The following is a 21,555-nucleotide window of genomic DNA, read 5'->3' on the forward strand; positions in this document are numbered from 1 at the left end:
CACCTTGGTAGCAACCAGTGAATTTGTTATCTGACCATACTGCAACCCCAGAATACCTGCTGTTTCTCACAGGGAGTTATTTGACACACTCTTTATATCTTCTAATTTTGTTTCCTTTTATTAAAAAATGAGGAAACCTTGAAAACTTGGCCAACTAAGGAGACATAAATAAAAATGACTCAGCATTTGCTTTAGTGCTGTGTCACCTGAGACCTGAAATGTGCTTTTTTTTTGTCATTTTGGAGAAGCCCCTTTCACCATTTTTAGCATGGGCATCACTTTTGTTCTGGAGTGCATGCAGTGCGTGCTATCCCTACGTAGCTCTCAGATGGAAAGTGTCGTGGTCCAGCAGCCCAGGAGCCCACTTCCAGGCTGATGGTTTAAAACTTCATCACAGGACTGGCAAGTTCTCCTCTGCAGTGCCACAGATGCGGGCAATCCTGTTAAAAATAACCTTCTGAAAAGGCATGACCAAGCAAAACACCCAAGTGTATGAAAATTGGAAAATCAGGGAACCTGAGTTCTGTAAGGATGCTTTGAAATAACTGCAGGATTAAGAGCACAGAGCTTAACGCTACGGCCTCAAATACTTACAAAATTACAGAGTTTTTCTCTTTGTCATTTCTTGGCATTGGCTCAGGGCAAAGAGGTCACCCAGCTACCAGTGTGTCAGCGTGTACCTTCACACCACACTGAGATTTCCATTTCTGTGCAGAGTGACCCGTTGAGATGGAGAATAAGTCCACAAACAGTCTCTTGGCTGGGTTTTCCAAGCTAAAAGCTCTTTGCTCTAAATGGGTGATGTGAACAGCTCCCGGAAGGTGTCTTTTGTGGATATGGAAATGGCAAAGGATCTTTAAGAGTAATTAAAAAATAATATTTTACTCCCTTTTACTTTGCTAAATGTGTTTTAGGTTGGAAAGTTCACTAAAGGTACAAGATGTTTTGAACCCTTTGATTTCCAAATTCACCTCAGGGAAAGTCTAGCAGGCCTGGTTGTTTTACCCTGTGGGAACGGAGGAAATTATGTATCAGCATTGTTAGGCGGGACGAAAATGCAGAAACTCGTGCTTAAAAGACGCAGAAGATCCGGGAAGGATTTTGGTATGCTGCAGTACATAGAAATGTTCACACTTTGGTAGTGATTTAGAGCTGGCTGTGAGACGGGTAAAGCACCAGCCTGCAGGCAGATGTTGGGAGAAGACTTTTAGGTACATCACTGCACATGCATACTAATTTTAAATGCCCTCGTATAGTATGATGCAACATACAGATGCTGTAGCATACATGATGTGGTTAAATCTTTACTGGGGCCAGCCTACGGATGGTAGGCTTAATGCGCTACTCCACGACATTTCAGAGGAGCACGGTGAGGCAGATTAATAACGCGTGCACAGTGACAGGATTACAGAAAGCTTTTATTGCACCCCCACGTGCCACCAAGGCTTTGTGACAGCGTGACGGCGCCTGCCGTGCTCCTCAGGCACCCGGCACAGGGACGAAGCCCTCACGACGATGCTCGCCGTTCCTCGGGGAGCACGGACCAGCGTGCGACAGGCCGTGCTCAGCGCCGGGGGCTCCCCCCTGGGGCCTCTCACCATGCGAGCAGCCACCGTGACGGGGCGGCCACCATGACAGGGCGGTGCTATGCCGGGGCGGCGCCATTAGGGGGCGGTGGGCCGGAAGTGCGCAGCGCCGGGGGGGCCGCCATTACGGGGAGCCGAGCAGGCCGCGGCCCCGGCCCCCGGCGGGCAGCGCCGCCGCCATGGAGGAGAAGGGCTTCACCAAGGAGCTGGACCAGTGGATCGAGCAGCTCAACGAGTGCCGGCAGCTGAGCGAGAGCCAGGTCCGCAGCCTCTGCGAGGAGGTGAGCGGGGCAGGGCTGCGGCGGGGGCGGCTGGAGGTTGGGGCGGGCGGGAGGGAGGGAGCAGCTGAGGCCAAAGGGGCCGAAAATGGGGGCGTGGGGGTGGGTGGGTGGGTGGGAAGGGGAGCGAGGGGCGCTGAGACGGTGGCCCTGAATCCCCCGACGCCGGGAGGAGGGCTGCGGGCACCTGACGAGGGGCCGAGCAGGGCCGGGGTGGTGGGGGAGTCGTGCTGCTGACCTGACCGGGCTTGCACGCTGCTGGAGGGGTAAAGAGCAGGGAATGGCTGGGAGAAGGACGTGGTTCTGGTTGGGACAGGCCTTTGGCAGATCGCTGGTTGGGTGCGTTTGGTGCACGCTGTTAAAGAGCCTTTTTTGCCTGTCAGGAGGCAAGTCATGATGGATTTTGCTTCAGAAGTTAAATGCCCGTGTGTGAATGCTCCCTCAGTTCTGCAATCTATGACAAAGTTAGGGTTTTCTTTGGACTTAGATAACGTGACAAAACTGAAGAACTGAAGTAGGCTTCTTCACAATATGGTAGCAAAGATTGTCCTTTCTGTTTGCTTCCTATCTCAGCAACCAACAGAGACCACTGCCACACACCAGACAGTCCAGAAGCACTCTTTGCTTCCTTTCCCAGACCAGCTAATAGTTGTCAGGCACAGGAGGTAGAGCAGTTAGTTCAGCGTTCCCTTTAGCATCATGTTGCTTATGGCGAGGTTGGTGTTGTCATGCCATTGCTTGTGCATTTTGCTCAGTTTTCTCAGAAGCAAATCATCTTTTCTGATGCTTCTTCTTGGCAATGTGTTTTGGCCAGTGACTGAACACCTTGGTGCCAGCTTTCAGAAGACACAGGTATTTCCTTTTCTCAGGTCTTTGAACAGCAGAAAGGGTCCACACCGCCACCCCGTAACGTGCCAGGGGTACTCTTCAGAAAGGTGGGAGCTGTTTGAATGTCACAGGCAGAGAGATGCTGTAGGACTCCAGGCTGTGGCTTCCTGGCAAATGCTTTTGCCAGCAGTCCTGACTTCTAGCTGGGCCTCCCAACCTGTGTTTCCTTTATCCTGTTCCCTTTTTTTTTTTTTTTTTTTTTTTTACCCATGCTGGGACTGTCCATTTGCTTTAAAGGCTTTTTCTCTGCTTGCAGAGCTGTGTCAGCTCTGAGGGACTGTGGTGAGGAGGGCTGGTGCTGCAGCAGGAAGCAACAGCAGTCACTTGAGCGGTAGATGTCTTGAAGAGCGAGCAAGAGCTCATTGTGGCTGTGCTGTCTCTTGTGTCAAGTCCAGCTAATAAGCCTGAAAGAATTTATTAGTGCGTTCTGTGCCTTGCTCCCAGCTTTGCTGGTTCGGAACTGCTGTTCTAGCACACATGCTGTTACAAAGAACACATTTCCCTTCTCTGGCACCGTTGTTGATTAAGGAGCTGTGGCTGCTGTATTTTCCAAAGCTGGAGGGTACTGCTAGCAGACTGTGGCTGCATGTCAGTGGTCGCACAAAAAGTAGGGAGCTTGGCATGCCATGTTGAGAGTGCAGGTGAGGGGGGTGTCAGCCATCCAAATAGCAGGTAGGAGCCAGAGCCTTTGGGCACGGTGGGTTTCCTTTGATACAAATGCAAGCTATCACAGCACGTGGCTTTTCAGGAAGGATGCTGACAGCTGATCAAAATGGCTTGGGTGTGAAGTAAATGTGGTGGTCTTACTTGGCTTATTCTTAAGCTCTTGAGGACTGGTTGTATGGTTTAGGTGGTAGGGGAGGGGAGCTGTGGGTTTTGTGGTCTTGCTGTTGGTGTGAAGCAGCGCTGCCTGAAAGCATATTTGGTGTCCCTGAGATAATGATCAGAGAAACCTTTACCAACTTTCTTGCTTCTGAGTACTCCCTTTTACATGACTAATTTCGAAGAGGTTAAACACAATAGTACCTCTTGCCTTGGGTTTAAATCTGTGAAAGACTTTGGTAATTTAAAAACAAAACTGAAAGGTTTATGTGAAAGTGGGGGGGGCTGGGAATGTCCCAGACTTACTTGTGTGGGTTGTTCTTGGTTTAGTTGCTGGCCTAATGGACAGTAATTGAGGAAAAGATTGGAGACAGCTAGGCTCATGGAGGGTATGAAAATTAGAAAGTTCTTGAAATTTGCACCTGCAAAATCACTGTAAACTCACCTGCCTGATTATGACATAGTTTTGGCAGCTAATCCATCATATATTCCGTATGCAGATAATCAAGACGTCATCTGAAGACAACATGAAAACGCTTGTTTCCTGTTCTGCTGGTCTTTAAAGTGAAAGCTAACTAAAATCATTCTGGCATTTAAATGATAATAGAAGGACAAACAATTATCACTACTGGAGCTTGTAGGCATGAGAAATGTTCCAGCATGTTAGGGGAATGGGCATCAGATGTCTTGCGTCTCACGCTGCTCAACTTCATCATTGTAGACTCTCTTTGCAGAAGAAGGTTGTTAAAAACCTTTTTCAGCTCCTATTAAATAAGCAGTGAAAAATCTATTGAGTTCTGTCTTAGATGCTTCATCGGGTGCAATGGCAGGTTTGTATCCGTGCTGCTAGCTTTGAGCTTCTGCACTTGGGCCCTGGTGGGAGGGTAGCGCTTGCTGGGCTGCCTGTGAGCTTGCAGGGGTACTGCTGCCCCTTGGAACCTGCGCTTCGGACCCCTAGAGCCAGGCTAAAGGGCCAGGGAGGTGGATTTGCTCCATAGGAAGCACTTCCAAGTTTGGACATGGTAAGCTTTAAATTCTTTGGATTTAGGGTTCAAGTCAGCGAAGAGTTGAGAGCCATCCGACTTACAATGAAAGAAAACAGTTCTTCATTGAAGTAATAAGATGGGGCATAAAGGAAAGCAAGTAAAAGGCTGTTTCTTAAATTAAACACGGGCAAACAACCATCTCTTTAGCTTCCTTTTTCTTCCATCCTTGGTCTTTGTATGTTTAAGAGGGGGCTGCGGACTGGTTGCAGTGAGCAGATTGGGAGCTTTGTGTTGTGAAGGGGTGGGAGGAGAAGGACTCTAATCACTAATGAAGACTTGCGTTTCTCATCCGGTTGTTGAATGGTGACTGTACACCGATTCTTCAAACCAAGCAGTAGGAGCCAGTTGGTGCTCCGGGGAGCACTGCTGATACTGGCACGTATCTGCGATGCTTCTGCCCTCCGAGATCATTTCACCCAAGAATAATCCCGCTAGAATGAGCTCGTAGGCTCTTCTGCACTAATTGGTGGAATTAGTGCGGGAGATGAAGCCAAGTAGCATCCTGGATGCTGTTCAAGCCATCTGAGTGTTGCATTGAGTCGTGGCCAGCAGTATTTCATCTCTCCAGCAATGGAGTTCACCCTAGGGTACGCTGGCCCGGATCGCTCCAGGAACGTGCCTCCCGTTGGTGCTTGGTGTCACTCTTGGGGTGTCCTCTGCTGCCTTGCTGTTGAAGGGCAGCTCCTCCGCTCCAGCTCCCCTCTCGTTTGGGGAGAATCTGACTGGTTCTTGTTCCTGGGGCAAATCCCGCGAGACTTTCCATCCTCAGCGTGCCTGTTGACACAGTAGTTTGATTGATCACAGCTGACGAATTTTCGATGTGAAACTCCATAGCTGGTTTCTCTGTTTCTTGAAGTAAGAGCCTCTTAAAAATCAAACTGAGATGGTGATGCAGTCGATGAATCTTCCAGAAGGAGCCGAGTCTCTGTGCTCTCGAAGGATCTCGCGTGCTAATCGGGTGCCTGGGGTCTCTGTTGTTCTCTAGGGAAAGCCTGAAGCTGAAAATCTGCCTCCTGGTTGGACATTAATCCCCTCACCGATGGAGTCAGCCTACACAGCCTTGTAGACAAATCTGAACAGCAAAGTACTTGATGTGGATTTGATCGTTAAGTCTCTCACCGAGGGATTAATCTCCTGGTGATCCTGATGGTAGTCTCAGAGCCCGCGTAGCATCTCTGCCTTCGGAGCAGCGCATGAAGGGGTTGTGCTCAAGCCCCGAGACCGCTCGGTTTCCTCTTGTGGGGATGATGCGGTAACATATGGGGGCGTGCATCCTGCAGGCTCCCTCCGTGCAGGCTGAGGGTGGGACAGCGTGCAGGCTCGTGTTCCTGTCTGCAGAGTCTGAAACTGGGCAGGAGTGGAGCTAAGGTGATTGACAGGCTCACAGCTAACAAAAATCATGGACTCTTCAGAGTAATTCTGAGCATGGATGTTGTAAATATTGCGCTTAATGGAGGCTTACTTGATAAAAATAGCTAAAAGCTCCTCCTTTTCATTGTGACCCGGCGGGTGTTTTTCATTCAAAACAAAGGGAACGCGCTTAGGAAGTTGATGTGTTAATCGCCATTGTCTAAAACAAACGTAGCTAAAATATGACTTTAATAGTTATTTAACAGCTATCATAAGTAAAGGACAGTCGAGCGGGGCAGCTTTCCTCGCATCAGCTTCTTCCTTTCCTTGCTTTGTAATGTGCTCTTGTTACTTTAAGCCTTTTTGCTGTAGTCTTAGCCCTGCACAGTGAAATGTGTGAGCAGAGCGCGCTGATTAATTGCAGCTTTTCTGGGATGTTTTTAATGATGCTTAAGATTTTAAAGGTCTTGTTCTGCCTTAGACAATCACGTGAGGACGATCTCATGTGGTCAGCTCAGCTCCCAAGCCTGATTTGAACCATCTCTGCAGCGTTAAAATGACAAACTTTATTTTTCATGTGTGTGTACGTCCACATAGTAAGCTAAAACGGGCTAACCAGTAACAGCTGGTAGGCAGCTTAAGAAGCTGCTGCTCTTCAGCTAACAGCTCCTCCTCTGCCCCGAAGGGAAACTTCTGGATGCTCCTAGTAACCAACGTTTCAGGAGTTGTGCTAGCCCGTCTTCTTAAAACGCATTTCACGGGAGCCTGTTTGCGGTACTGTGCAAGAGGAGCTCTTCTCTGCTCCCTGCGTGCTGCCTTACCTCTACGTGTCTTTGGGACGTGTGTGGGTTGAGACACTGGTAAGTGTGCATTGTGTCTGCGTTGTGACCCGCAGCTCTTTCCCAGAAGCTTCAAGTAAGTCTGCTTGTTCTTACGCAGCCGGGAAAGGAGCAGCACGCGTGATACGAAAAGGCAGAAAACACCTAACACCTTTTTTGTGGTTAAGTTCACTCCAGTTTGCAGTGAAACCCTGTCTCTTGCTTCATGCAACATATGTCGGAACACGCTGAGCAAATGTTTTGTGACTGTGTTTTGTATCCTTCTCTCACAGAGGGTAGAAGCTCTCGAGAGGCATTGAAGGTGCTTTTAAAAACGTGAGCAGGGAGAATTCCAGTAGGGCTGCTGCACTCAAATGCAACACGTTAAGCAGTTTCCAGTCCCTGTAGAGCTGCAAGGTAAACTCCACATCACTGGCTGTGCGTGCAGGATGCCTTTGAGGGTCAGGGTCACATCCCTCGGGTTACGTTCCGTGCAAGTGGCACGCTGGGTGCTGCTCGAGCCCTTGACTGCCTGGGATTTAGTTACTCTTCCTGAATATACGCTTTGCTTAGAAGAGGCTGGGCAACTGACCGTGAAGAGCAACAGTGTGAAGACAGGCGTGCTTGGGGAGCTTGTGGGGGATGTCCTCAGTAATCAGCTCCTCCCTGGTAGCGGCAGGTGGGACCTAGATCATCCCAAGTGCAGGGACTGGGGGAATTGTCCGATCATCGCCTGCGGGTGGCTGTTCTGCACGGTCATCCTTCATCCATCCCTCTGGTCCAGATCTGAGGGAGCCGGCCTGCGGGTGCTCTTTGTGCCTCACTTGTGCCTGGAGCTCTGATCTACGTGAGCTGATGAGCTGGAGGCAGCAAAACAAACGCGGTATTTGATAACCATAATAAGGTAATGCAGATCTGCTAATTACAGCCATGTAATTTAGCCTAGGAACCGCTGGATGCAGGGAAAGAGATGACTAAATCCAGGGATGCCTTCCCTCCATCTGTGGTCTTTTTGTTGCCAGCTGGTTATGGCTGGGGAAGCTGATGGTAGCTCCGTAGGTTTAAATTGCCTCTGAGTTTGCTCTTCCACTTGTATGTGACCTGCTGTCAGAAAAATTTGTTAAGCTGTTGTGCTTGGAAGAGGATGGCAAGTTTGGCAGGCAGAAAGCCCCCTGGGCTAGAGAAGTGCCTCTCACTTATGCAGTGAGCTTCTGTGCCAGGGTAGTGAAGGTAACTTTAGGAACACTTGCTTCCCTCAGTGGCTTCAGCAAGAAGTCAGCCCCTCTCAGAGGAGATGGAGTTTTCGGAGGGCTGGGGCACTGGTGCTCGCCGCTCAGCTCGCCTGGTGCCGTAGCACTGCCCAGCTCGTGTGCCAGGCGAGCTGCTTTGTCACGTGCGGCCGTTCTTCGCGTCGGCTCTGCTCGCACGATGGGCTGGCTCTGTCGATAGGGAGCAGGCGTGCTGCTCGCAGCGCTGTTTCCATGGCGCAGACCTGCTCCTGCGAAATCCTGGCCTTGGGACAGCACGCTTGCTTTCTGGGTGTGCGGCGATGGGGGGAAGCGCGAGGGATGCCAGAGGAGGAAGGCAGTGAGGAGCAGCTGTCAGTGCTGGCAGAGGAGCTGCTGGAGCCTGCTGCCAGCGAAGGTGGTGACGCGCGGGGCTCCAGGCGGCTGCGTGGGATGGAGAGTGATCAGCTGAGCAGCCGGGGTGGTAGTCAGCCTGAGGGGTGGCTGGAGGGAGCCCGAGCATAAGCGCGTTGTTGTAAGTCAGCTGGCATCTCAAGGAGGTCTAGGAGGTCATGGTTTTACAACAAGTGCAGGGATGAAATAGCATCTAGCTTTACGTTTGCTTTTGCAAATCAAGTTGTTGAAAAAAAACATAATAGCTGCTTGGGTGGTGATTTGCACGGTCTCCTCTGGTATTTCTGCCCAGACAGCAAGATTATTGACTGACCCCTCTTCACGCAGCTCTCACACTGAACCGGTGCTGACAGGACGTGAGCTGGCCAGTGATTCAGCTGTGGTTCTCGAGGTAAAAACTTGTAGGCATCGTGAGGCTGAGTAGCACTTGACGTTGGCGGTCAGACTAGAGTGTCGAGTGCTGCCGTAGCTCACGTGGTTGAGATGAGCTCTCTTGAACATGTAGATGGAGAAATCTGTCAAAGGACCGGTATGTTTCAAAAACAAAAAGTTGTTTAGGGTGATGTATGCCTGTGGTGCTGATGGAAGTTACTGGAATAATGCTTCGTCTTGCTGTGTTCAGAAGACAATTAGTCTTCAGAAACAATTGGAGAGGATTTGTCGATGAACCCCATCAGTGATGGAAGTCATATGCAGCACGTGTCTTGAAGTTCACACTCCTTAATTTCAGGCTGAGAAAGAAGAAAATCTATTTCTTTGAGTTTGTACCTCAATGTGCCAATAAACAATAAAATCTACATGACCTGGCCTCAAAGGAGCAAAATTACTCATCTTGCGCAGTGATTTGTAACGTGCCCTTTGTCTTTGCTTATTCAACAAGCTGTTTTTCCGGTGGTCATCTGGAAGGGAGCCACCAGAGGGAAATTGAATTTCCCGTGCAAACGCAGTGGAATAACTTCTGCACCTGCCTGTGAAAGAGCTTCCTATGTTTTTGCTCTGTGTTTTTTTTTTTTCTCGCTAGGCTAAAGAAATTCTTACAAAAGAATCAAATGTGCAAGAGGTACGTTGCCCGGTCACCGTCTGCGGGGATGTCCACGGCCAATTCCACGACCTTATGGAACTCTTTCGAATCGGTGGGAAGTCGCCAGACACAAATTACCTGTTCATGGGAGACTACGTGGACAGAGGCTATTACTCGGTGGAAACAGTGACTCTACTAGTAGCATTAAAGGTATGGCTGGATAGCATTTTTTATGATAACCTTGGACAAACTTGTGGTTTTGGGGAGGTGTGAAAGAATTGCTCCCCTCGTTGACATTGCAGTTGGCTTGAGCTCGATGGATGTAAGTTGAATGTGTTAATGGAACATGCTTTTTGTAACAGAGCTCAGTGCTTACCTGCTGCTTGAAACTTCTTAGTATTTCTTTCCATACTCATTGTCCAATTCTTGTGTTAAAAGTTGGTTGTGTTATTTTTTGTTGTTGTCGATAGGTGCGTTACCCAAAACGCATTACAATACTGAGGGGAAACCACGAAAGCAGACAAATTACACAGGTGTATGGCTTTTACGATGAATGTCTGCGAAAGTATGGCAATGCCAATGTCTGGAAGTATTTCACAGATCTGTTTGATTATCTCCCGCTTACAGCTCTAGTAGATGGCCAGGTAAGCTTTTGTGCCTTGAATAAGGAAAACTGCCCGTTTCTTAGTATGAGAAACAAAGTTGTGTTTTTGCAGTAGAGAACTAATTTTCTGTATTCCAAGGTAGCTGTGTACTCATAATAAGGAGAAATGCTAAGTAGATAAGTGGACAGTAGAAGGCCTCACTGTTCCAAAATAAGGTAGAAGCTTGAGAAAAACAGGATGAGCAGTGTGAGAACAGTAAAACAAAGATCACAAGTTCTCAAAACATAAGAAAGGAGAAATTAAAGGAGAAAATAAAAATTGTACATATATGGTATAGAGGAGCGTCGAGTAGCTTGTGAACCTGTAGTACTCAGCCAATGAGGAAACAGGGGAGGTGATCAGGCGTTGGGTAATAAGGAATAAAAGGTTATGATTTGTTTACTAAAATGCGCTCCTGATTGACAGGACGCCCGCCATTGCAATCGCGAATAAAATAGCTTCACAGAAGATCCTGTCTGAAGAAAATTATTTGAGATTTTTCTCACATTAGTGCAGCACAGGCTGTGTGGTCTGACCCGTACACGAACAGTCTCAAACAAGCTCTCTTAGTATGTGTCCAGAATTATTTTAAAGCCAGTGTATTTACTGTGGATTTTGGGAAGAATTTGGTAGGGTAGTAACACAGGTCGATGGAGCAGCAACGCCTTGGCACCTGCTGCCGAAGGAATGCAGGTAGGGTTTATTTGAAAGGACTCCCTGACAATTGGGACTCATCTTGTGATGTGTTGTGTGAGTCGAGGTATTGCTATGAGTCAAGCTAGTCTTGAAACTGAAGGCATGTTATCTTTGTAGCTCTGATATTGGTATGCAATGTGCATCCTTTTGGTTTTGTTTCCATCTGTGGGAATTAAATCTGGTTTCTCTGCTGCGAGGGTGAGGCCACTGTAATTGTAAAAGAATGATAAAGTTAAAACCAGCTATTTCTGAGATGAGTCTTCACAGCACAGATGCATTGAACGGATTATTCCTTTTTTCCTGCCATAGATATTCTGTCTCCACGGTGGCCTCTCTCCATCCATAGATACACTGGATCATATCAGGGCTCTGGACCGCCTGCAGGAAGTTCCACATGAGGTAACAGGAAAGGAGATCCATTGTGATTTTAGATATGTTTGCTGAAAATGCAAATACGTAGTCATGTGGAAATCCATTTGCACAGTGAGACACTGTTACACAGCAGATTATTGCCTCCGTAAGAGCTAGAGCAGATGAACATTCATTTGGGCAAAACGCACCCAAGTCAATATGCTTTGATTGTAGCAGTCTGTAAAAGCAGAGCTGTGGGGTTTTCACAGCTGTTTTTTGCAGAAACACAGATTTTCTCGACTGTCGTGCTGACTCAGAGTTGTATTGGCAGGGGAAAGTGCCTGCTGCCTTCAGCCTCATTGCAGACTTCCTTGTGAACCAACCGCCACCATGTGAAACTGTGTCATGTCACCACCCCTCCTACCCAGCCAGCTCTTTCTGTGTTGTTTCACCTTGTTTGTTGTTACCCTGTTTTTCTGGGGACCTGACAAAGTCGAAGGGGGCCTGTGGGATATGCTGATGTACAGGAGTCCTGCGTGGAGCAGCCAGGGGGTGCCAGCTGGACCAAAGAAACCACCTTCTGAGCTCCTACGCTTGCAAATAACTCTTCTTTGTTTGGGTGGTTGGAGCTTGCAAACAGTCTTATTTACCCTCTGATGAAAACAAATTGCTCATCCTGAGATGTTGTGGGTACAGGAGCAAGAACAATGCAGCAAGGTCTGCCTAAGCCTTCAAAAAACCTGAAATAAGCTGTTTGAATTGCTCCCGGAATTAGGAGGCTGCCTGGTGGGGCTTCTGACTGTAGAGAGATAAAATGATTGTTTTCTTGCTCCGGGGCTTCCACAGTCTTATGCTGCATATGTTTGCTGAAATCTGACTTTCCTGAGGACCTCTGTGTGATCCCTGCCACATAGCTGGGATCAGTGGGTGGGAGACAGCAGCGGGCTTGGATAAGGACTGGAGAGTTCTTTCTGCCCCATAGCTTCTAAATAGCTCAGCAAGAAAAGCCACTGAGCTTCATTTGTGCCTGTTAGATGTATACTGGGGTATTTTTGAATTTGTAAAGTCCAACAATCAACAGTTCAGGAGAGGAAATGAAATGCTTAGCACCCTGCCAGAAAGACTGCTGAAGATTTACCGTCAATCTCTTGAACAGTTCACTACCTCATGTGGGTCATTTCCATTCCTTTAATTTATTGCAAATTGGCTGGCTCTAGTGAACCCTTTGTGCACCCTTGGACTCGCGTACTTTCTCACGTGGCCTTTATTACACCGCGAGAGTCAGGAGCAAGTATCGGATCTGCTCTCCATGCCTTTGCAGGTCTGAGATGGTAAATGGTGTGCATGGAGGAGGAGGTGGAACGGTTTTCTGGTAGCATGGGCTCCTTTCTCAGCTGTGTGCATATTCATGTCTTGTGAGAGGATGTTTGATTCAGTGAGTGTGATGATGTGAGGTATGTCAGATAAACGTGTGTGGCTTGTGCAGAGAAGAACATGCAGGCAGTCTTTTTACTGTAAATAAACTATGTTTTAGAAGTGTCTTTTTATAACCATCTTGCTAGCAAAAGGAAAGCTAACGAAGAAGCTTATCTTTTTCAAGGGTCCAATGTGTGATCTGTTATGGTCGGATCCAGATGATCGTGGTGGCTGGGGTATATCTCCACGTGGTGCTGGCTACACATTTGGGCAAGACATTTCCGAAACATTTAACCATGCCAATGGTCTTACACTGGTTTCCCGTGCTCATCAACTCGTCATGGAGGTAGGGCAAGCACTTTCTGGTAGACGAAGCTAAAAAATGGAGGTAGATGAAAATTCTTGTCTACGTTGTGAGATCTGCTGATGGGTTTGCATAAGCTGACATCTGAAGGCTAAGCAGGTAAATACCTAAGAGGGATTTTAATCATGTGAAGGCAACAAGCAATGTAAACTGATGAGCTTTGACCTGCTGTGTAAATAGGGGGGTGTTCTACCTCCCCTTCTTCGAGCACATTGCCGAAGAGACCCCGCCATACCCCATTTGTGGAAGCTGTAATCTCCTTACACTGACTGCTCTACTTAGACTGCTGATATGTTAAACACACTGTCCTATAACACGCAGCGCTCAGATATGGCAGGGATTAAGCCTTAATTTGGGCTGTTGATAGGCTATTCTTGTATGTCTCGGTGGAAAAATGCCAGGTGGGTCAGTGGAGCAGGATTTTTAAATCCAGTTCAAGTAGATCCTGGAGGTAGCCGTGTCCCTCGCAGGTGAACCGGCAAATTCTCGTTTGTGGTGAACGAAGCCTGAGGGCTTATCTAAAATCTCTAGCTTTCCTTCTTGCATGATCCGTAACTTGCATGCAAAATGAATAAATCCACAAGTGACACACAGCTATCTTGTCTCTGTGAATGGCTGAAACTGTTAAATCCAGGTAAGCACAGCTTGTTCATGCTGAGGAGTGCTTTTTGGAAATGGAATTTTAAGATGAAAGTCAAGTCAGTTGAAAATACATAGAAGAAAGTGTTTCACAAATGCCTCAAAACGTTTCAGGTGGTAAGAGGAAATTCAGATGGACTGAGGGTCGAGGTTTAACGGAGACCTCTCTTTTTCTCTGGCAGGGTTATAACTGGTGCCACGACCGAAACGTGGTTACCATTTTCAGTGCGCCCAATTACTGTTACCGTTGTGGGAACCAGGCTGCTATCATGGAACTAGATGACACTTTAAAATATTCCTTGTGAGTAACCTGGCTTGAGCTGTTCTCTCTTCCTGCCTAACCATTGTGGACTGTGAGGAAAGTCTGATCCTTTCCAAGGGGGTTCTTTCATGAAAAGCAAGCTTAAACCACTCTGGTTTTAACAGGGTATGCTCTACCTGCAAGAAGGTATTGGGGGGAAAAAAAAAAGTAGCAAGTTGGGTTCTTAAAAGCTTTTCTCAGGTGCTTCTTTTTCTCTCTTTCCTGGCTCTGAAACTTTGGACCTTTTGCATTCTTTTTTTTTGTTCTTTTTTTTGTTAGCACTAACCTTTGTAAAGGTTGGTGAGATTCTGAATTTTGCTGCTTTCACGGGAGGTCAGCCAAATGCAGTGGGCTGCTGAAGCACTGGCGGTCAGGTGATGTTCACTCTGCGAGTAGCATTTCTACTGGTGGCTGAGCTTGCCTCCTGCTGGTCATTTGTTTTAGGACCTCATATGTCCTCCAGATTTAGATTTGGGGTGGCGGGAAGTCTGGGACACCTCACGCAGAAGCCACTGGGAAAATAAAATGATAGCAGCAGGAGGGCGAGTCTTGTGTTTGTGGTATTGAAAACTGCCTTGTGCGGAGGCAGGGAAATGATCCCTTTTTATTTTCCACAGCCTTCAGTTTGACCCAGCACCTCGTCGTGGAGAGCCTCATGTTACCCGTCGTACCCCAGACTACTTCCTGTAAACCTCTCCTAACCTTTGTAGAAGGAAATACACCCGGCATTTTAAAAAGCAACAATATTTACGTGTTTCTGTACGAAATCAGGGTTCGTCTCAATTACAATCCCTATCATGGACCAAAATGTGCCATACTGAGGATGAAGAGCATTTAGCACAACTTGAGACTGAATTCCTTACAACACTATATATCCTGTACCAATCAGTCCAACAGTCAGTTTGCCTGCTGTATTTGTAGTCTTTTTTTTTTTTTCTGGACTGTTCAGAGAATGAAAGGTAACTCTAACACTTCCATCTCCTTTTATGCTTATTTGTAAATTTTTAGTTCTAGTGTTTAACTGGCATGAATTAGCGTTTTGGAGTTTATTTTTAAGGGAAATGCACACTAACTTCTTACCCCCTCCCCCCCCACACTGTTTATTTTATTGAAAGACGATGGGCCGAACTGGAGAAAGGAAGCAATTCCTGCTTTTGGGAGTACGTTGTCATAACCCGGAATAAAGCGTTCCCTTTTTAGCTCGATTCCCGTTCTGTGTCGCTCACGTTTCTCCGCCCCCGCTCTGCGTTGCTTGTCACGGAAGCCCTTTGCCACCTGCCCGCTGTCCCCGAGCAATGAACTCGCCCTTCTCAGCCCGACCCGCGGTGCTGCGCTCTGGGGGGCGGGCCGGGGGCGGTGCTGAGCCGAGCTGAGCCGAGCCATGGCGGCGGCCGCCTACGAGCTGCTGGTGCTGGGAGGTGGCTCGGGCGGGCTGGCCGGGGCTCGCCGGGCCGCAGAGCTGGGTGCCCGCGTCGCCCTGGTGGAGCCGCGCCGCCTGGGGGGCACCTGCGTGAGTCGGGGACCGGGGGACCCCTGCGGGGCCGGGGGGAGCTGTCCCACCCGAGCCGTCCCTCGCCCGGGCTAACTTGGGCGGCGGGGAGGATGTATCAGTAGAGGGGAGGAAGACAAGGTGCCGCTGTCAGAGCAAGCCGGGGAGACGCCAGCCTCACGCTTCCCCCTCCCCAAATGTGGGAAAGCGGCAGCAGACGGCAAGCTCTCGGTGGATCCAGTCGGAGCCGCTACCTTACAGGCGAGCACCGCGCACCTTCCGTATTCTCCCTCAAGGAAGTGAAGGGCTACGAATAAACCACGAGGCCTCAAGGCTCCACGCTTGGCTGCGGACAGGAATGCGCTGCCCTGCCTGCCTCTGCCTGGCAGGGCACGGAGGGGTGCTGCGTTCGCTGCTGGCCCCGGGCAGGTGCTCTCTGGAGCATCACCTCACAGAAATTAGGTGCTGCGCTAAGACTCGCTCTTCTTCCCTTGCAGGTCAATGTTGGATGTGTGCCAAAAAAGGTGAGCGGGTGCTTTTGTGGTTGTTTGTAACGTGTTGCCTGCCCTGGGTTTGTTGTGGGGCTGGGCACAGACCCCGGTGCCTGGGGTTTCTTCCTGAGCGAAATGCCAGGAATTGCTGGGACGCAGCCGGCAGGGAGGAGGGCGTGGGGAGGAAGCAGGGCTTGGAAAGTGTTGAGCAACCGGGGCGCCTGGACCCGTGTCCTTTGGGCTGGCCCGGGCAGAAGCAAGGCATCAGGAAGCGCAGCACATGTGCAGCTGGGCTAAAAACCTGGTGGCACAAAGCCAGCGCAGCCAGGCTTTATCACCTCGCGTGCAAAGGGCTGCTTGGGAGGCAGCGGGAGCCTCATCGCCTTTGCGCGGAGGCTGGGTGCTTGCTGCGACAGGCCTCGGGGGCCCCACGGCGTTTGTGGTTTTCCTGAAACCTCGCCAGCCTGCCTGGCGCAACGGGCACGTCCCGAGGCGCAGGGGCGCTGAGCGGGCCGTGGCTCTGTGCGAGCAGGTGATGTGGAACGCCGCCGTGCACGCCGAGTTCATCCACGACCACCCCGATTACGGCTTCGAGACGTCCGGCGTCAGGTTTAACTGGAGGTGAGGTGGTGGTGGCTTCACCCGCACGGCGGCGGTTACGTGGAGGGGGACAAGGGGCTGGAGCTCGGGGAAGGGCTCCCCAAAAGATGGGAGTGGGCTGCCGGCCTCAGCAGGGAAAGCAAGCAGCAGCACAAGCGTCAGCAGGATCGCGCCTGCCTGCTGCGTAACTCGAGGCTGGTTTATTTTGTGGCTTGTTTGCCACGTACCGAGGGGATAGAGCATTTCAGCTGAGCTCAGTGGCTTTGTTAGTTGGTGGCCGTGATAAACTTCCACTTTGTTCCAGAACCATTAAAGAGAAGCGCGATGCTTACGTGAGACGCCTGAATGAGATCTATGAAAATAACTTAAACAAGGTGGGGGCACTTTTATTCCCTGCTGGCCTGGAAGCCGTCCCTTCTGTGTGTCTTCTGTATATATCTGCTGCTAATGCAACAACTGGGCTCCCTGCTGTTCCTCCCGCAGGCTCGCATTGACATCATCCACGGCTATGGCAAGTTCACCGCCGATCCGGAGCCCACCATCGAAGTCAATGGTAAAAAGTACACAGCTCCTCACATCCTCATCGCGACGGGCGGGTTCCCGTCGGTCCCCCCGGACAGTGAGGTTCCCGGTGAGTCCCTGCACGGCACGAGTGGTGCTGCGAAAGCAAATGATGCGACTGCGGGGTTGTGGAGAGCCCGTCTGTGGTAAAACTACTGCGCTGCTTTGCAGGAGCCAGCCTGGGCATAACCAGCGATGGGTTCTTCGAGCTGGAGGAGCTGCCCAGGTAAGGTGGGGTGTCCCCCTGCCTGCCGGGGGATGGAGCAAGGAGGTGGAGCCGCTGCTCGGTGGCTTATCCAGAGCTCCTGCTGGTGGTCACCCAGAGCTTCTTGGCTGTGCTCTGAGATGTTGCGCAGGCTGCTGTTTGGCAAGGCTTCCACTGCTGTGGCACCCAAAATGAGCTGCTCAGGGCCTCTGTCCTTAGCTTGGGCACAGGAAAAGCTGCCAGGCTTTCGGTGCACATGCTTGTCAGGCTCCAAATGCACACGTATGGCATCGTTGCTTCTCCGCAGGCGCAGCGTGATCGTTGGCGCAGGGTACATCGCGGTGGAAATCGCGGGGATCCTTTCCACGCTGGGATCCAAGTCCTCCTTGCTGATCCGTCGGGATAAGGTACCGCCGCTGGCTGGCCCCACAGTGCCTTCCGTCATTGCTGCATCCCAGGCAGCTGCAGATCTGCGGTGGGGCAGGCAGGGAGGCTCTGGGCAGGAGGCAGAGTGGAGGCGTGCTGCCGAGCCTGTCCCAGCAGCCACAGTGCGTGCAGAGAATTTCTGCAGCAGAGCGTGCCAGGGCACCTGCTTCCCCGAGCCTCGTGTTGAGTCACGGCCTGAAGAAAGAAAGATAATTATGATATTAAAAAAAAAAAACAAAACAGTAAACAAAGGAGAGCTTTGTTATCAAGCGGAAGCATCACTTATCTGTGGCTGAGTGGGGCAAGAGTGCAGGCAGAAGGGGGATGTGGGCGGATGGGGCTGTTGGGCAGTGCCCCAGCATGCAGTCCATCATCTCAGATGGTGCATGGTCCCTGCCCAGGTCCTAAGGACGTTTGACTCGCTGATCAGCACAAACTGCACGCAGGAGCTGGAGAACACCGGGGTCGATGTCTGGAAGCACTCACGGGTATGGGCCCTTGCTGGGGACATGCGGGCCAGCAGGGCAGCACCCCCAAGCGAGGGTGTCTGCTCACCAAACCTGCCAGCACCTTTTCACCGTGGCCTCTGGTTGCTCCCACAGGTCCAGTCTGTCACCAAGTCCCCCAGTGGCTTGCTGGAGGTGACGGTGACGTCCTCAGCGCCTGGCCACAAGCCAACGATGGAGGTGATCCGGGATGTGGACTGCCTTCTGTGGGCCGTCGGGCGGGAGCCAAACTCAAAGGACCTGTGCCTGGATCGTGTGGTGAGACGGGAACATGTGTCCTTCCCCTTGGGCATCACCATCTTTGGGCTGCATGGGCAGAGCTTCTCAGAGCCATGTGGAACCATGAAAAGTGTGGCAGATCTCTGCTGGACTTGGTTCCTCCATCCGGAGACCTTCAGGTCACTGTGAGGACCACAGGGTCCCAAGTGCCAACACAGATGGTGTTCCCCTGGCAGGGCGTGGAGGTGGATGCTCGGGGCCATGTGGTGGTGGACAAGTTCCAGAACACCTCCAGGAAGGGGGTCTATGCTGTTGGAGACGTCTGCGGCAGAGCCCTCCTCACTCCAGGTGCGTGCTGGTGCCCCACATCCCCTTGTTCTCCAGCCAGTCCAGGTCTCAGGCTCCTTGTGCCTCTCCACAGTGGCCATCGCGGCTGGGAGGAAGCTGGCGCTCCGGCTCTTTGGGGGCCAGCGGGATGCCCATCTGGACTACAGCAACATCCCCACCGTCGTCTTCAGCCACCCACCCATTGGGACTGTGGGCCTCACCGAAGGTAAGGGTGGAATGAGCTGCTGGGAGGCCTGCAGGCATTAAGTCACTTCCAGTGCTTGTGTGGAGAAACAGGCTGGGGAAACCGGTGCACGGTGCCTTTTGTTGGCAGATGAAGCCATCTTTGCACATGGGAAGGACAATGTGAAGATCTACACCACGTCCTTCACCCCCTTGTACCATGCAGTCACCCAGAGGAAGGTGAAGTGCGTGATGAAGCTGGTGTGTGCTGGCAAGGAGGAGAAGGTGTGTGGAGGGGGACGGGGGTTTCCTTGCCCAGGGGGATGTGAGGGCCCCTGGTGAGGACCTCACTGCTGGGACACCACTGGCTGTCTGCATGGTGGGCCACCAGTGGTGGTGGCATGTGTGTCTTGCCACAAGCCTGACCTCTTGCTTCTTCCTGGAAGGTGGTGGGGCTGCACATGCAAGGCCTGGGCTGCGATGAAATGCTGCAGGGCTTCGCCGTGGCCATCAAAATGGGAGCCACCAAGGCCGACTTTGACAACACGGTTGCCATTCACCCTACTTCAGCAGAGGAGCTGGTGACGATGCGCTGAAACATGGGATGGACTGGTGGCAGCTGAGGCAAAGGAGCCAGCTGCCACCTCTTGGCACTACCTCCTCTATGCAAACCAATTACATGAGCAAATGTCATCTCCTTCTCTCAGAGAAATTTTCCTGGGTAGTAGGGAAATTTTTTTTCATGTCTTAAAAATTGCCTAAATATCAGCCAGGTGCTCAGAGAGCCCTGCATCAGTAGAATCAGCGTGGCATGATTTAAAGTGGAAAATAAATGCAGTGATGCTGGAAAGCCTCTGCCTTGCGCCTAATAGTTACGATCCCATGCCGTGCTGAGCTGCGTGTGGCAGGAGTAGGCTCTGGGGCATTGTCCCAGCCCAAGGGGACAAGGGCAGGGAGCCAGAACCATGTCCACTGGGCACAGAAAGGGGATGATGAAGGACCTGAGCCCATAATAGGGGAACATCACACGTGTTGTTGAAAAGTGTGAAAAGGAGGACCCTGGAAACCACCCAGCAGTCAGCCTTACCTCTCTGCCCAATGACACGATGCAACAGATCCTCCTGGAAGCCACGTGGAAATGTATGGAGGGCACAGTGGAGATTAGAATCATAGAATCATCTAGGTTGGATAAGACCTCCAAAATCATCATGTATAACCACCAGCCTGACCTTCTGATTCCCATCACTAAGCCAGGTCCCTTAGCACCATCTCCAGATCTCTTAAATCCCTCCAGAGATGGGGACTGTACTACTGCCCTGAGCCAGCCAGCATGGCTTCAGCAAGGACAGTGGTGCCTGACCAACCTGGTGGCCTTCAACCACGGAGTGACTGTGCTGGTGGACATGGGAAGAGCTACTGGTGCCACCCACCTGGCCTTCTGTGAGGTCTTTGGCATGGTCCCATCCAACATCCCTGCTGTGGAGAGAGACAAATTTAACGGATGGACTATTAAATGGACAAGAAATTGGCAGGGTGGTTGCATCCAAGGAGTTATGGTCCACGGCTCAGTGTCGTAGTGGAGACCAAGGGTGAGTGCTGTCCCTCGGGGTCTGCCCTGGGACCAGTGCTGTTTATTATCTTTATTAACCACGCGGGCAGCGGGACTGAGCACACCCTCTGCAAGCTGGTGGACGACGCCAGGCTGAGCAGCACGGGTGGCACGGCAGAGGGAAGGGCTGCCACCAGAGGGACCGGGACACCCCCGTGAAGTCCTCCGACGCCGAGCACGCAGGGCTCAGCTCCCCCCGCGAGTAACGGGCCCCGCACGGCGCCGCCATTATACGTATACACAGCCCAGGGCGCCTGCGCGGGGCGGGGCCCCCCGGCCGCCATCTTCCCTTCTCCCTCACGGTCCGCCGGGGGCCGGAGCCGCCGGTGCCGAGGCGCTGCCGGTGGAGCCGGGGGGGGCCGGGGGCTAAAGCCCGGGGCCAGGCCGGCTGTGTGGGGCCGGGAGGCAGGGGGTGGGCTGGGGGCGGCTGCCTGAAGCCCAGGGTGCCGGCGTGCAACAGGCAGCCTCTGTTCTGGACGAAACGGCACTTGTCACACTCAGCTTTGTTCAGTGTTTGTACAGCGTGCAGAATGGTTACCGGCTTGGTTGTGCGATATTTGTACGATATTTGGGTAATTGGAGCTGGAGGCATCCGGGAGACTTCAAGGGCTGGAGGGAGCTGTGAGCTGCAGACAGAGGGAGACGGAGATGCCCAGGGCTTAGGAATTATGAAATACAAACTGAATAGTCTATAAATTAAAACACGCAACTGCAGCATGCAATATTCAAGTTATAACAGTGATTGATTTATGAACTTGTATAAAGCCCAGATCGTAGCAACAATCATGCACTATAATGAGTTTGAGACATCCAGAACTAATAAATAAATAAATACAAACTAAATTAGTCAATAGTTTTACAATGCACAACTACGACATTCAATAATAATACTCAAGCTATGACAATGATTGATTGGTGACCTTGTCTGAAGCTCAGATTGTTTTAACAGGCACAAGCCATAATTACCCAGAGCTTTAAGTGCTGGAGATGTCCACAAGCTGCGCATGAACTGGAGAGGCGGCAAGCTGGAGATGTCCAGGGCTAATTAATCAGTAAATACAAACTAAGTTAGCCAATAT

The 21,555-nt window shown here is 50.9% G+C and overlaps 2 protein-coding genes across 2 annotated transcripts; both read left to right on the forward strand.

Annotated features, from left to right (window-relative positions):
- The first annotated feature begins 1,649 nt into the window (after positions 1-1,649).
- Positions 1,650-15,065, forward strand: PPP2CB (protein phosphatase 2 catalytic subunit beta). Its single transcript, XM_040555380.1, has 7 exons — positions 1,650-1,867; positions 9,450-9,659; positions 9,920-10,093; positions 11,099-11,188; positions 12,741-12,902; positions 13,742-13,860; positions 14,478-15,065. The coding sequence occupies exons 1-7, from the start codon at positions 1,766-1,768 to the stop codon at positions 14,548-14,550; spliced, it is 930 nt and encodes a 309-aa protein (XP_040411314.1). The 5' UTR covers positions 1,650-1,765; the 3' UTR covers positions 14,551-15,065.
- Positions 15,066-15,202: 137 nt separating this feature from the next.
- On the forward strand, positions 15,203-19,717 carry GSR (glutathione-disulfide reductase). Its single transcript, XM_040555379.1, has 13 exons — positions 15,203-15,370; positions 15,847-15,873; positions 16,373-16,461; positions 16,745-16,814; positions 16,924-17,071; positions 17,173-17,227; positions 17,514-17,613; positions 18,034-18,120; positions 18,235-18,396; positions 18,594-18,705; positions 18,779-18,910; positions 19,019-19,152; positions 19,314-19,717. The coding sequence occupies exons 1-13, from the start codon at positions 15,242-15,244 to the stop codon at positions 19,461-19,463; spliced, it is 1,395 nt and encodes a 464-aa protein (XP_040411313.1). The 5' UTR covers positions 15,203-15,241; the 3' UTR covers positions 19,464-19,717.
- Positions 19,718-21,555: the final 1,838 nt, after the last annotated feature.

Source organism: Cygnus olor, chromosome 4 (assembly GCF_009769625.2).
Source record: "Cygnus olor isolate bCygOlo1 chromosome 4, bCygOlo1.pri.v2, whole genome shotgun sequence".
Taxonomy (NCBI): Eukaryota; Metazoa; Chordata; class Aves; order Anseriformes; family Anatidae; genus Cygnus; species Cygnus olor.